Below are 16,094 nucleotides of genomic sequence, written 5' to 3'. Positions count from 1 at the left end.
ACTTGTTTTTTTTTTAATTTATTTTTAAGGTTCTTTGTCAGGAGAAGACAGCAGAGGGGAGCAGAGAGGAGCTGGAAGGTAGGAAGGAAAGAAGAGAGACACACAGAAACAGACACCGCGAAGCTAATTTCTTGACCTCTTGCAAACCTTACAACAAGGAAATGCCAAACCACGCTCAGGACCCCTGAATTACAGTGAACTCTCTGGTAGTGATGTCTTCCTTCTCTTCTATCTTTTCTCACACTGAGAATTTGAAGCTAGTGATGGTTAAGATGGAGTAAGGCATAAACATGGAGAAATGTTAAAGAACATTAAGGAAAAACAATGCTTATTACATAGTTTGTGTAATTGCTGCCTTTCGATTTTTTTTTTTTTTGGAAATAAAAGAGAATATATACAGATCATGGTATTTACCTCATTTTTTAAAAGGTACCCAAAAAAGAGAGTAAAAGAAACATACTCAGGAACAAGGTAATTCCAGTGACATTCATAAAATGAAATTCAGAGATTTATTCAGATAAAATGTCCATCCACAGAAGAAAGGCTGAAGAAGGGAAGCCCTTCCACATCATGGCGAAGGAGCTGTCATGACAATGAATGGGGGCACTGATGAGCGGTGACAGGCAGAGGGATTGCCTAGAATTCATATTCCTGGAGGGCAGGAGTTCTGTCAGTGTTGTTTATCACCCTAGTTCAGCTCTATGGTACAGGATAGCACCTTGCCCACAATCGATGTTCAATAAATATTTACTTAAATAAAGAGAAAGGGTCATAGGTCAATATAGCATGATCTTACTTGGGTGAAAAGCCAAACAAAATAAATCCTATGAATGAGATTATATCCACTCTGACATACATGTTTGTACATGGTTATTAGTTTTGAATGTAAAACAAACCATGATGAGCATTAAAGAAGACATAATCCTCACAAACACCTCAGAATAAACAGAAGGGCAGGTTAGGTCCACAGGATCCAAGGGGCTCAAGAATTCTGAGGACTGGGTGAGCGTCTAAGAGGAGGCCTATTTTCAGGGGCACCCAAGCTAACAAGGAGAGAATAAAGATGGAGCCAGCCAGGAAAGAGGAGGCGCCCTGGGAAAATCCACACTGAGTGGAGGAAGGTGAGTGCTGGACAAGTCCCCTGGGTTGAGCACTGGGAAATTTGGTTTGGGTTCCCCCCAAAAAAGCATGCAGTTGGCTTGACACGCCTGGGCTCCCAGAGTCAGAGGAGCCTCATTGTGGGCAGTGAATGGGGGGGGGGCATCTGGACTATCCAGCTGTGCTCAGAGCAGCCGGGCAGGGCCTCCACTCTGGCAGATGAGGGGCTGGAGTGCGTCTCAAAGCAGAAGATGCCACCATCCAAGCCCAGTGGCAGTGGAGATCTGGGGCAGGTACTGTGCCTAGACACCAGCAAATCTGCCTCCAATATGGGCACACGCCGCAGTCTCATGGACCTGAGTGCAGGCGTCTCCCCTGGATCATCGGAGGAGACGGACTTTCTCAGAATAAAATCCACCTGGGTGGAAGGGTGGGGTGGCGGCTAGGGTCTGGCTGGAGTCCTGGGGAACGTGGGTATGTGACTTTGTGCTGAATTCCTTCTTGACTCTCAACTGGGCTGCTGTTATCGAGTGAGTGCCACTGACTGAGAATGGGAATTCAGGGGGATGAACAGGCGAAGACAAAGAATCCACCATTAGGTTTGGTGGTGGCGAGAACACTGAGAACTTGGCAGGTGTCACTTCAGTGGAAAAGAAGGAGGTAAGCCTGATTGTGGAGTTTTAATAAACAGAGAGCTCAGATGTCACTTCCTCCAGAAAGCTTTGCCAATTCCCAAGCCTTCCACCTCTGCCGCCACCAGACACACAAAGTATGTGCACATCTCACACACTCATACACGTGTGCCACACCCGCTCTTCACATACCCACACACTTCACACACACACCCCTTATATTTAACATATACACAAAATAATACATAAATAAGAAATAACCTGGGCTCCTGTGTTTCTCCAGGCTTTCAAGTACTAACTCTTGAGTGGAGTACTTTCTGATTTCTTAGCAAGAGAGCTGTCTTCAAACTACCACAGCACTGGGGGCATGGTTCTATTACACAGATGACTCTTTTTGACATTGAGAGATGTTGGACCCCCCCCCAGGAATGTTTCCTTCCTTTAATAAACTTATTGAATGAGTACTGAGTACTGTTCTAATCAGTATACCTCTCCAGCAACTAAGTATCCTGCTCTCAATACAATAAAGGAATAAAATATTTTCACTTGTCCTGTTCTCCTAATTACACCTTCTACCAAATTCCAACAAATTCTTACTAAGCAACTGCTGTGTGTGTCAGGTAGTGTGCAAGGAACTACACTGTTCCTGCCTTCAGGGAGCTTACAGTCTACTGGGGAGTCAGGTAACTACATATGAAAATGTCAAACTAGGACACTCTCTGACATAAAGGACAGCCACATCTTCTCAGATCCACCTATCAGAGCATTGACAATAAAAAGAAAAATAAACAAATGGGACCTACTCAAACGTCAAAGTTTCTGCACAGCGAAGGAAACCCTAAACAACACAAAAAGACAACACACAGAATGGGAGAAAATCTTTGCAAATGAATCGACTGACAAGGGATTAATCTCCAAAATTTATAAACAACTTCTGCAGCTCCATACCAAAAAAACAAACAACCCTATCCTAAAATGGGCAGAAGATCTAAACAGACAATTCTCCAAAGAAGACATACAGATGGCCGAGAAACACATGAAAAGATGTTCCGCGTCACTCATTATTAGAGAAATGCAAATCAAAACCACGATGAGGTACCACCTTACACCAGCCAGAATAGCCATCATCCAAAAGTCTACAAATAATAAGTGCTGGAGAGGGTGTGGAGAAAAAGGAACCCTAGTACACTGTTGGTGGGATTGTAAATTGGTGCAACCACTGTGGAAGACAGTATGGAGAGTCCTCAGAAAACTAAACATAGAACTACCATTTGATCCAGCAATCCCACTCCTGGGCATCTATCCAGAGAAAACCACGACTCACAAAGACACATGTACTCCAATGTTCATTGCAGCACTATTTACAATAGCCAAGACATGGAAACAACCTAAATGTCCATTGACAGAGGAGTGGATCCAGAAGATGTGGTACATATACACAATGGAATATTACTCAGCCATTAAAAAGAACGAAATACCAGCATTTTTTGCAACATGGATGGACCTAGAAACTATCATGCTAAGTGAAGTCAGCCATACAATGAGACACCAACATCAAATGCTTTCACTGACATGTGGAATCTGAAAAAAGGACAGATGGAACTTCTTTGCAGAACAGATGCTGACTCACAGACATTGAAAAACTTGTGGTCTCCGGAGGAGACAGTTTGGGGGGTGGGGGGATGTTCTTGGGCTGTGGGATGGAAATCCTGTGAAATCATATTGTTATGATCATTATACAACTACAGATGTGATAAATTCATTTGAGCAATAAAAAAAATTAAAAAAAAATAAAGAAAATGTCAAACTAGGTCACATGGACCAATAGAGGAAGCATAAAGAAGAAGACTTTGAAATATTTCCTTCAGCTACCTATTCTGACCCATAAGTATACCTACATTCATATCCAGCATTTCTTTTCTTCCTATACATTTCTTTCTTGGTCTACCCTCATCTTGTTATTATGATATCAAGTTATTACTTCTCTACTATTTTCAAGCTCTTTTCTTGCCTATTTCCCATTAGCCTACAAACCTTATCAAAATGCACGTGATTTGATAAACACCCTATCTTTATTATAAATGCAACCCTTGTTTTTATTCTATTTTCTCTTTCCCATCTCTGTTAAGGTTTTTTTTTTTTTTAAGTTTTCTACATTCTATTTGGTACCTGCCATTCACATCTCAACCTGATGAAATCTGGAGTCCACCTCCACAATTTTTGGGGACTGTTTTTGCCTAAGATTTCCCATAACCTACTCAGTGGTCTCATTCTTAAGCACTTTTTTTTTTTTGTCTTTTTGCCATTTCTTGGGCCGCTCCCGAGGCATATGGAGGTTCCCAGGCTAGGGATCAAATCGGAGCTGTAGCCGCCGGCCTACACCAGAGCCATAGCAGCAATGCAGGATCCGAGCCGTGTCTGTGACCTACACCACAGCTCACGGCAACGCCGGATCGTTAACCCACTGAACAAGGGCAGGGATTGAACCTGCAACCTCGTGGTTCCTAGTCGGATTCGTTAACCACTGCGCCACGATGGGAACTCCCCTTAAGCACTTTTATGTGCACACTTTACTTAATCCTGCTGTGACCAACATGTGAATCTGTCAGCTGCTCTCTTCTGGGAGAGCTCCCTTGCTTCGGGATTCAAGACACTGTCACTCCTGGTTTTCCCCTTCCCCTCTACTGGTTGTTCTCAGGTGCCGTGCTATCCTTTTTCTGCCTACTCTTGCTTTATCTAAGACCTCTAGCCATGTGCTCTAATCTTCTTCCTCCGAGTACTCCCCTCAGGTAATAAAGGGCATCCCTCACATTTAGAAAGTCTGCTTTATAAAACTTCACTTTCTGGAAAGACCTACATGAGTATTTTCGCTAATAGATATAAATCCCAAAAGAATTTTCGCTTTTATGAAAAAGGCAGCTATGGAAAAATAGCATTCAGCATTTGTTTTGCATCGATCCATTAGCAACATGCACCTCAGGCAGCAAGAATGATGTTGCCAAACCCCTGAGCTACACCCAGCATCTCAGCATCACACCACCAGAGCTTTGAACTGTCTGTGAGCATCTTTATCTCCATTTACTTTTGCATCCATCAGCAAGACCTTGTGTCCCAAGGTGACTGCTTCTTTGCTTTACACCATTTCTGCTTACAAAAGGTTTCGGAGAACGCTATACTTTAAGATAGAGGGGGAAACCTATCTTAAAGTCCCTTGACTTCAGCTGGCAATATATCTGACTTCTCTTCAGAGCTCCAGACCTTTACCTTTATCTCAAATGCAGCAAAACCTAACCTAAACTCATTAACCTGACTTGTCCTCCTCCCCAACCCTTGCTACTCCATTTGGGTTCATCCAGTAGAAATTTAGACACAATCCTTTCCTTCTCCTTCCACTTGCAACTGGTGACTAAGATGCCTATGTTCTAGCTCCCAGTCCTCACACATGTAATTTCATCATTTTTTACTTAGACTGCTACCACAATGGCCTTGAAACCAGGCAGGCTCCTCACTGTCATTTCCTGTCTCCTCCTCTCCACTCTCCAACATATAATCAGAAAGATTTTTTCTAAATTATAAATCTGGTCATAAGACTTGCCTGCTGAAAATCCTTCACTGGCTCTGGAAGATGTTTAGAAATTGAAAAATGGCAGCCTTAGCTGCCCATGTGTGCCATTTGAAAAAAAAAAAAAAGTTGAATTTTAGAAATTCTGCATGTTGTTAGACAGGGCACACACTGTCCAGATCCAGAGTCCCTTCTATTGTCATCTATCCAGGTGGCCTCACTCTTGAGGTTACTGGTCCAGTTCCTCTAAGGACCCTGGATCTCAGGGATCAAGTTCTTAGCACAGCAAACAAAGCCTTTCCTGATCTGGCCCTGCCCACCTTTCTAAACTCATTTCATGCTTTTAACTCAGGTCTGCTGATGCCAAGGCTCATATTTATCCACAACACCACACTCATGAATGCTACTTTTTTGAACCCCTGGGCTTATGAAATGTGAGAGGAGAGGCCAATGCAGATAATAAATGGAGCAACAAACTCAAATTACAAGGAAGGGGTTTGTGTGTGGAGTAGGTGTAGGACCAGATACAAAACCAGTTAGTAAAGGCAGTTGTGTGGGAATCACATCCAAAGATGTGTTATCCCATTTACTTTGGGGTAAGGGATAAGGTAATAAAAACATTGATTTTTCCAATCCCTGTGTCTTATATATGTTTGTAGCCTTAGCATAATTCTTGAGTCTCACCAGGCAAGGAATAAATGCTTACTTGATAATACATTTTTTAAAATAGAAATTTGCAGGAAGCTGAATGTCCTGCTACTCCAAGGTCTCAGTTTCTCTCTTTTTTTCCTCCCACCCAGTGTATCTACTGGGTGTTTAGGATATACTTGCTTTCAGTATACTCCAAATCATCCTATTATCAAATTAAGTAAATGCAAAAGAATTAAAAGTATTGTATTACGTGAAGTACGTCAAAAAGAGAAAGACAAATGCCATATGATACCACTTATATGTGGAATCTAAAATATGACACAAATGAACCTATCAACGAAACAAACAAACTCACAGACATAGAGAACACATTTGTGGTTGCCAAGGGGAAAGAGGGGTGGGGAGGAATGGATAGGGAGTTTGGGATTAGTAGATGCAAATGATTATGTATAGGATGGATAAACAACAAGGTCCTACAATAGCACAGGAACTATATTCAATATCATGTGATAAACCAGAATGGAAAAGAATATGAAAAAGAATGTATATACATGTATAACTGAATCATTTTGCTATACAGTATAAGTTAATATAACATTGTGAATTAACTATAGTTCAATTGAATACATTTTTTAAAAGTGAAGCCTAAAAAAAATTAAAAAAAAATATATAAAAGTATGGTTAGAAACAGTAAATCCAGAGAGAGGATGACACAGGAAAATAAAGGAAGGACATTTTACTTTTCTACCTTTTGAACACAAGTTAAACCCTTCATCTACATATAAATAGTATTACCGCTAAGACTCATGACATTGGAATTGTAAATACAGAGTGAGCAACTATAATTTCCAAGGAGTGTAGAGGCATTTTCCTTGCCCCATGCCAGGGGTGTAAGCAGCTTGGCTGGGCACCTCTTCTGCCATCTTTGATCCTTGTTCATCCTGGGATGCCACTGGGTATACCCCTCACATCCCTCATACAAAATCCCTAAACACACCTGGGCCACAAAACAGTGACACTCAGACTTCAGTAGGCCCAAGAGTAAAATACAGACTCCTGAGCCCTTCCATTCTACGATAATAGGTTATTGCGGTGCCAAGGCATCTGGATTTTAAATGAATTTTCTCAGGAGTTCAAAAGTAGACAAACTCCATACTCTGAAATTGAGAAATAATGCCATAAACACGAGTATTTTAAGTCAAGATTTTCATGTTAAGTACTATGATTTGCTCTCAGGTGTGGTCCAGTTCCATTGTGATTATCTTTTACTCTCCCCACTGTTAAGTAATTTTATTAAATGGCAAAAAATTTTGCTCTTGTCCACCTAACTACAGTTATCGCATCCTCAAGGAAGTATCGTCTATGTGCCCTCACTTGTAACATATTTCATTGGTACTTATTTCTGACACTGAGGCAGCTATGCATCTGAAATATATATTATACAGCAGTGCCAAGGTCCCATATACTCATTAAAATGATGCTAAAGTCTTAGGGGCTTTGTTTCTTTCTTCACAGCAGGTTGGCAGTCATTTAATTACAGTATAATTCAGTACTGCAGCTCACTTTAATCAGCTCATCTCAATTCCGATCATTACGTTCAAAGGCTTACTCTATCCAGATGCCAAGTTTCCTCAACTGGACGAAAGCATAGCAGAAAATATTTCTTTTTGGCAAGGAAGGCCAGGCAAATTTTTGGAGGCATTATCATGCCTCAGCAGGGTACAAGTCAGGTTGTAATTTGCCTTAATTGTTCAGCCCACAAACAGCAACAATGACTACCTCTAGGTCGCTGGCACTCAAAGAAAGATTTCTTCCCAGCCACGATAACCACCAAAGCACTTTTTGCAAACACCTTATTCAGGATTAGACTGCAAAGAATCTCAGATTCTGTCCATTCAGTTGATTGATCCGGCACATGTTTTTTAATGACTTTAGTCATAAAGTTGCCTATGTGTATGTGTGCACATGAGAAACACGGAAATAACTCAGAAAAATCATTGGTCTCCCATAAAACCAGTGGTGTACTATATGCATCACTTCTCCCACCTGTCATGTTTACAAGGCACCCCAAGGAGAACTAGCCTAAAACCCAACAATCCATCTGCCTCTCAGTTCTAAGGGGTAATTACTGACTCAACTAAGCAGAGAGAAATGCATGGCATGTTGCTAACCACGTCAGGTGGCTGTTGTATGTGACTGACTTACCCTGGTCATTAGCTTTACTAATAGTGGCTGGAGTTGTGGCACAATGACAAACACCCAAACACAATGCACTGCCAACCAAAAAAAGGAGGGCGGGGAGGACAGAGTCCTAGAATCAATGGCCCACACCTAGAACACAAATCACAAATACTCAGAGCACGAATCACAAATACGGGTTTTATGACTTCTTATGGGCACGTTAAAACAAGAAACGTGGGTTGGGAGAGTGAGAGGGAAGGAAGATAGGGTGATTTTTATGCCAAAACACTGGTTTAACTGACTAAAAATAAAAGAGAGGACATGTAGGCAGGGTTATTTTCTATTAGTTTACTATTGACTATATTTCCTTACTTTTTTTTTTTTTGGTCTTTTTGCCTTTTCTAGGGCCGCTTCCCACGGCATATGGAGGTTCCCAGGGTAGGGGTCTAATCGGCCTACGCCAGAGTCACAGCAACACGGGATCCGAGCCAAGTGTTCGAACTACACCACAGCTCATGGCAACGCAGGATCCTTAACCCACTGATCAAGGCCAGGGATCGAACCCACAGTCTCCTGGTTCCTAGTTGGATTCGTTAACCACTGAGCCACTATGGGAACTCCGGCTTTTTTTTTTTTTCTTTTTTGAAGAAAGCATTAGTTAACATTTATTTAAGAATGTACAGTTTTACTTGCCATGCACACAAAATAGGGCCTGCCTTCAGTATTAGCTTAACTGTGCCCACCTGTGCCCAGACTGAACACAAACTGTAAGGAATAGACTCTTTTAACAGGAGAATGATGTCCAAGTGCAAAAACACCCGTTCTAATGAATGCATGAAACATATGCATCTCTTCAGAGAAATTCTAATAAGAAGCTATTAAAAGAAGAGCTCTTTGGGGACACACCCCAAATGAATTGCAAAAGGTCACACACAACTTCTTCCCTCTGAAATGAGATGGAGACAACACGTGAATTAGCATATAGACTATCAAATCATTAAATGTACCTTGTCAAGGCTCCTGTGGGAAAGGAAAGGGGGAAGGCAGTGGAGGGGAGGGGAAGGAATAGAGAAAGTAGGTAAAAAAATAGAGAAAGTAGGACCGGTCACTCTGGAAATAGTGCCTGGACTTTTAATTGCACAGATAAGTAAAATGACAGAAAAAATATGAGGGTGGGGGGTAGGGGTGAGGGACATTTCAACATAGAGTTGTTGTTTATTTCGCTGAAGTATAACTCAAACCACCATTAGGATTTTTTGCTATAATACTAATGATGGGAAAGCCAGACTCTCAAAAGAAAGGATCATCTCTTAGTTTAGTTTAATTTATATATAAACCCAACACTTTAGTCTTCTTTTAAAAACAACATCTTAGAATATATGAGGCTCTTCACAATTAATATAGCCTTTCATACAGATTTGGGGAAAGGACCTAGTTAGCAGTTCTAAAACTGTAATTTTCAAATTAAATTGCATTGTGTTTGAGAAACATCTTCCTCTATAATTTCACTACTGTAAGAGCCCCTCTAACTCTGCATGCCCTCTTTCACATTAGTGAATGTGATGATTTATAAAGAAGACAAACTAATGCAGATGATCACAGGATGGTTATGAAGTTATGACAGCAAAAGACATCTCTAAATTATTGGAGTTTCACTCGAGCAGAGGATGGCATTTTTAAGGTTTGCATGGACCTCGGTCTCTGACTTAACTGCCATGATAACCAGCACATATTCTGGCTTCAGTGTTAAAGTGGCTGGATTAAAACCAGTTATTTCCCCCTGCTGGTTGGACGTGTTTTACATTCTCTACCTCACTGACTGCAGCTTTAATACTCCCCATAGTGCCAAATCCATTTATTTCCCATCCACCAACTGACCTCCTAAAGCATCATTAACACACCCCCCAAAGACATTGCTCCTGTCAATTTTAGTCAGTGCAACACTCCAAAGCTGTCGTGGACTTTTTACCAGGGCTCTTAGAAAAGGAAAGCAAAGAACTAAAAGACACCAGCCAAAACCTTGGGGAATTGCCAAGCGGGAAGATGAGACCCAAGAGCAGGGGGCGTCCTATCTGGAGGCAGATCGAAAAGTAGGTTTATAGACACCAATCATTAGATGCTTCTGCCATCAATTCTCAGCTAGTTAATGGCAGAAGGATCAATATCTACTTTCAATTTTCATGTACAGCATTATGGCCCTAGTGGGAGACAGGTCTCCTGGGAAGAAGGGATGACTCAGGAAATGGGTCTTGGAGAGAATGATTCATGACTAAGATTAACAATTTTATTTGTTTGCCAAATGTATTTTCTAAGATCTATTGGGGTGGGGGGGGGTCTTTTGTTTTGACCAACTTTTTCTTGTTTGCTGGTAACACTGTTCACCCTGAAGTCAGTCATAAGGAAAATGATTATGTGGAGAGAATTTCAGGGATAAATGTGAAATTGAGTTCTGTAAATAAAGCCGTGTCAGTTGGAAATGATATCCCCTGGGTTCAGCCACATTCAACCAGAGTGATTCTAGAGCTCCAAAATGGAGTGAAAGTAAACAGCATTACATTCTGCAAATAAGACTCTAGGTTCCAGGAATCTTAACTGCTCCAGCTTGTCAGCTTTCCTTTTGTGTTCTTCTTGGGAAAGTGTCAGGCAAACTATTAGTGGATTTCCATTTTAAACTGGATTCAGCAATAATAAAGTTGAAAATATAATATTTTGATAGAATTTTTCAAAACCAAGCAGAGAATCTGAGGCAATGCAGAGAAAAAATTTAAAAACAGGCAGCACAGTATTTCTAATACACGACTTAGGCCCTGGACGGAATTATTTTGTGAAAGTATATAAGAAATCTGAAGCTACACTTTTAAAACCACTGCCTGAAAATGTAATCACCAATATTAAACAGAATGGAATATTGCCTCCTGCTAAATTAGGGCATTAATCACAGCACCTTGATTCATATGTCCCTTCTCATTCATGTGTTAATCTTCAAATCACATTTTCCTTAAATAAGTTCTAAAAATTATCCTCTATGACCATTCTTTATGAGTCATAAGAGTCACTCCTTTAAATTTTACCCAAATTCCCAATACTTCTCAAAGAATACAAGTCTTTCTAAGTTAGGTGCTTCAGTGAGTATAATAGGCTCTGTTGAGTGACAACAGAGGTCTTCAGGGACCAAGAAGTGATCTGTGCCTTTCTTTACCAAATATGCTCACCACTCAAGGAAATTTCCTGAATCAGGTATCAAAACTGACCTATGTTCTTTGTATTAAGAACCATCATTTATTAAGCGTCTCTCTAAGTCAGGCCCTGAGTTAGGAATAAACTTAGGTACATGGTCTCTTTCAACCTCACAGATACTCTACAAGGTAGGTATTATCATCCCATTTTACGGATGTAACACCTGAGGCTTAAGGGGGTTAAGCCACTTGCCCAAGGTGGAAAGGCCAAGGATTCCAGCTCAGACCTGTAAGCTTACAAAGCCCATGCTCTTTCCCTCTGAAATACAAGGTCAGGCCCGTCCTAGAAGGCCAGTCTTGGGATATAAACCTCCTTGATCTTGACCTCATTCATTAGGACTTGCTTTATCTTTGGGGATTCCCTAAATAGAAGTACACAGGCTACAAAGGTTACTAGTAAAAAAATGGAAGCTAATACATTTTCTAGATTTAACCAAGGGATCCATTTTACAGTCACAGAAGTAAAAGTTAGACTTCACATAGTAAATTATAAACTAGAATAACATATAAAAACAGGTATTGAAACTCCATTAGCTTAAACTACTTGAAACTGCTGTATTTGTAGGTCAAAAGAAGCAAAAAAGATGCAACCTCACACCATTCATTCTAATAACAGAAGTCCAGTCCTAGACTCTAAGACAGTCTAGATTCCATTCAAAATGCACCGGCAATGTCCACACTTCATGCCTTCATTCCCATGGCTACTGTACCTGAGCAGAAGCTGTTGCTGCTAACGGTCCTCGCTGAACGCCCAGAGCTGCTGGGGTTGAACTCTCTGCTCTCTTCCTCTGAGAAGGGAGACTCAGAGGCTGGGGACACTTTGTGCTGTTGCTGAGGCAGGTGGGGCCGAAGAATCAAACGGGGAATCCGGCTTCGGGAAATCTCCTTTTCGTGATGCTGCACTCTCTGCTCCTTCTCCAAATTGGACATCAGAAAGAAAACAAAAGGATACCTGTTGCCCCCTCTGAACTCCAGTCTGCTCCTTTTGGGCTTAGCTTCTAAGAAATCACATTTCTGAATATTGAATCTTCAGAGTAGTTCTTGTTTCAGATGCTAAAATGAGGTCTAAAACTCTTCCACTGAGAGCTAATTCTCCTATTTATTAAAGCACGGATGTAACACACACACACACAGACCCACATACCCACACACCCACACCCACACCCCCCCTACACACACACACTCTTCCAGCCACTAACAGAAAGGCTATTCGTTCTCTCAGGCATTTCCTAACTCACCTTCCTGCTCTGGCTTCACTTACCACATTCAAGTGTTCAGTTTTCCAAAGGCTCTTTATAACTCACAGAATATTCCGGCTTATTACTTGGTTTCCTCCAGACTTCCATTTTGCTTTCCCTGAATTAGCTGTGACATTTTGACTTCTGCTTTCCTGTCTCCTCACAAAGTAAACCCATATACCTGGAATGATTCTTTTCTGAAAGATCATGCAGTCTTATCTTTCAAATCCCCCCTCTTCTGACCAGGATCTTAATTATTCATTAATATCCTGGTACACAGGCTTGTTGCCAACAGAAAAGCAAACAAAAATCCAATACCCGGTAAGATGGCTCCACCTTTCACATCATGTTTAGCTTTTGTTTTCCTTATAGGACACCCATATGAAGAGATTGTTTTCTCTCTCTCTCTCCTTTAAAACACAGTATTAAATGCAGAGGGCCATGCTTTGGCTTTTAAAAAAATGTTAAAAAAGTAATATCTTGTCCATATTTTTCAATTTTTAAAGTGCATTCCCAACCATTATCTTGTTTAATTTTTACAACCCAGGCCATAGAGAGGACACTAATTTGTGTCCCTATTTATAGATGAGGAAACTGAGGATAAAAAGAGCTAAAGATGCTTAGCCAAGACTGCTGCACATCATCTAGAAGCAGAATAGGCCAGAAGTCTGGTGCTTTTTGGGGTCACCACCACCCTTCCTTATTAAAATGGATTCTTAGGAGGAGCTCTTGGCAAAAAAAAAAAAAGAAAAAAAGAAAGAAAAACCACACACACACACACACACACACACACACACACACACACACACACACAAATACCCACCCACCCACTGCTCCCTCTAACCTGTGCAAAGGAAAAAGGGCTTCTGATTAGGTAACAAACACTATTTGGAAATAAGACCTCCTGCTCATTTCCACGCGGCTTACCAGGAAGGGTCGCTGCCAAAGTAAACAGCTTTGGGAGGCCCTCGCAGTGCAGAAATTGCAGGGAAAGCCCAGCCGCGGGTAACTCCTGCGGTCGCTCAGGCATCCACCCTATCCAGGGACGCAAGCCGCACCCAGCCTCTGGATTTGTTCTGCACATCGGTCACCCAGCAGGTATCACACGTCAGCCACTCCGCTGGCACAAGGCAGACCCTGAACCAATGCTGGAGTCCTTATTTTTCAGTCACCAAAACATCAAATCCTTTTTATCCACATCACACACAGATAACATCAATTGAGAGCTAGATCCGAAATCTCCAATTTCAGGGGATGGGATTAACCCACCAGAGTTAATCTTTTTAATCCTACTGTCAACCCTCCAAATCTTTTTCTCCAGTACCATCTCCCCATCTCCCAGGTCTCATCACCTGAGCAACTGCTCCCCTGCCTTCTCATCGTGCCCAGCACCTCCTTGTCCCCGTCTACCATAACTCTATCCGCCAACCTTTCAGCTCTCACCTGACCCGCTTCCTTCTCCCTCTGACATCGGCGGACACTGCCATCCGCACCCGCAAGACGTGCCCTCCTTACCTTGGTCTCCCGAAGAGGTCCCATCGCGCTGCAGCCCACTGGCTCCTCGCGCCGCCGCTGCCGCCGTCCAGGAGGAGGCACCTGCGGGCACCGGGGCCAGGACACTGCGCTGAGCCCGAGCGCGCTGCGGGCGGCGGCTGCTGCGGGGCTCACGCGCCGCCGCCGCTGCCGCGGTTCGCGCTTGGCTCCGAGGGCGCGCCCAGGCGCCCCGCCCCGGCCGGACACGTGGTGCCACCGCTGTTCCCCGGGCGCCGCCCACTCTCCCGGACTTCCCTTACCTGCCAGCCCCGGGGAGGCACCCCCGTGCCCAGGGTCAGCCCGACTTTGCCGCGGGCACTTCCCTCCCAGGTCCGCGCGCCCCTCCCTCTCTTCTGGGACAGACCCAAAGGGGGCCGGCGGGGGCTCGGAGCATCTCCAGCCGGGAGATGCGCAACACCCCTTTTTCTGGCACCTCGTATCGGGTTTGAAGGGGGTGCACGTCGGATTGAAGAACCCATTAAAGCTGTGACTCACTGAGAACCAAAATGGAGAAAGGGAAAGTTTCTCCCTCGCGGCCCCTCCATGCTTTCTCGGTTTTAGGTCAATATACAGCTCCCCACAATTATCGCCCTAGAGAGACACTGGGCGGGTCCCCCTCCGCCCGTACCCCAGCCAAGCAATGCTGCAGGACTGACACAGCATCTGGGTTCCGGGATCTCCAAGGTTGCGATTCTCTGTGGCGGATTTGCATCAGATAGGCTCGGCATTGGCAGTGCAACGCCGCAGGGAAAGAATGAGGCGGGTTCCCGTGGGCTTGGGAAGCCAGGCCGCTCAGAGCGAAAGCAGCCTTTTCTCCAGCTCTGACCTGCAGCCGCCCCTGGTTCTGGAAACATTGCACTTGAACTCAGAAAACCGGTTCAAGGCAGCACTTCACTTCCTTCTAGGGGGGTGCCTTTATACCTCAAGTTCTTGACCTCTCTGGACTTCAAATTTATCCTCCTTAAATTTGAGGGGTAAAAATAATAATACCTCAAGAGTAGCTATGAGGATTAGATGAGGAAAACAAAACAAATACCCTCCCACTTCCCCCCCAAATCAGCAGTACCCAGCTGATGGAACAAAACTTTCCAAATGGCTGGAAACTCTATATGAATAACTTTGATGCCTTTTATTTCAGAATTGGAGAATATCTAAGCAGCAACGTGAACAGGGAACAGTCTGATCAATACACCCAGTGTTCTACATGGGAGGACTATGATCCTTGAAAATAGTTTGAACACCACCATCTCATTCTGTCCTCCAAAGAGCATTTTTTTCTGAGCCCTCAAATTTCAAACATAGGATTGTACAGTGTGAATCTTAGAAAGAGCCTGAAATCAGACGATGAGGTGAAATCAGTTTTCCTCCTCTATATCCCTAAAGAGATTTTATTCCATACATCTTCATGTCTTTTCAATCAGATCTCTAAAATGTGTGAAGTTGGTAATCTTAGGATTCTTTATTTGGGGGAAGAGGTGATTAATTCATATTTTTATACCCACCCCTATCTCAGAGAGGGGCTTCAGGAAAGTGATGTTCCAGGATGGCCCCTGCAATCTATTAGTTCGAAAATTATGTCCCAAGGACATATACTGTAGATAGGCGGGAACTGCTAAAGTCAAACTGTTAAGCTGCTTCTGCGTTCCCTTCTGAGAACTGAGAATAAAAAAATCTGGGGGCCCAACAACAGAAACCCCTGCCACTGTGAAGGTTCCAAGTCAGAACCTCAAAGTCTTTTTCTTGACTTTTTCCGCCCTCACATGGCCCTCACAGGGCAGAAATTACAAATGAACTCCATGCTACTGTAGAAATAATGTCTTGAATCTGATTACTTCTGTCCACTGCTGGACTGCATTACCTTCATTGAGAGTCTAAACTAGAAACATCCTGGATTATTGCAATAATGGTCTTACTAAAATTGCCTTTCTTCCAGTCTTGCTTCTTACCCCTTTCTTGCCAGTTC

The 16,094-nt window shown here is 42.9% G+C and overlaps 1 protein-coding gene across 8 annotated transcripts in view; it reads right to left on the bottom strand.

Moving 5' to 3' along the window:
* Positions 1-14,273, bottom strand: part of SYBU (syntabulin) — a 75,774-nt gene extending 61,501 nt beyond the window's left edge. For 2 of the 8 annotated variants that reach the window (XM_047783392.1, XM_047783394.1), the window contains exons 1-2: positions 14,114-14,271; positions 12,071-12,272 (exon numbers count right to left, since the gene is read on the bottom strand). In XM_047783392.1, the coding sequence (XP_047639348.1) occupies positions 12,071-12,272; positions 14,114-14,137 (226 nt within the window). In that variant the 5' untranslated portion in view covers positions 14,138-14,271. Of the gene's footprint in view, positions 1-12,070; positions 12,276-13,525; positions 13,736-14,113 lie in introns of those variants that run through there. The other 6 variants (XM_047783393.1, XM_047783391.1, XM_047783396.1 and 3 more) reach the window with 6 other exon arrangements.
* Between the last annotated feature and the right edge of the window lie 1,821 nt (positions 14,274-16,094).

Source organism: Phacochoerus africanus, chromosome 6, assembly GCF_016906955.1.
Source record: "Phacochoerus africanus isolate WHEZ1 chromosome 6, ROS_Pafr_v1, whole genome shotgun sequence".
NCBI lineage: Eukaryota > Metazoa > Chordata > Mammalia > Artiodactyla > Suidae > Phacochoerus > Phacochoerus africanus.
The sequence above is the reverse complement of the archived record's forward strand: the minus strand, read 5'-3'. Positions and strand labels throughout refer to the sequence as shown.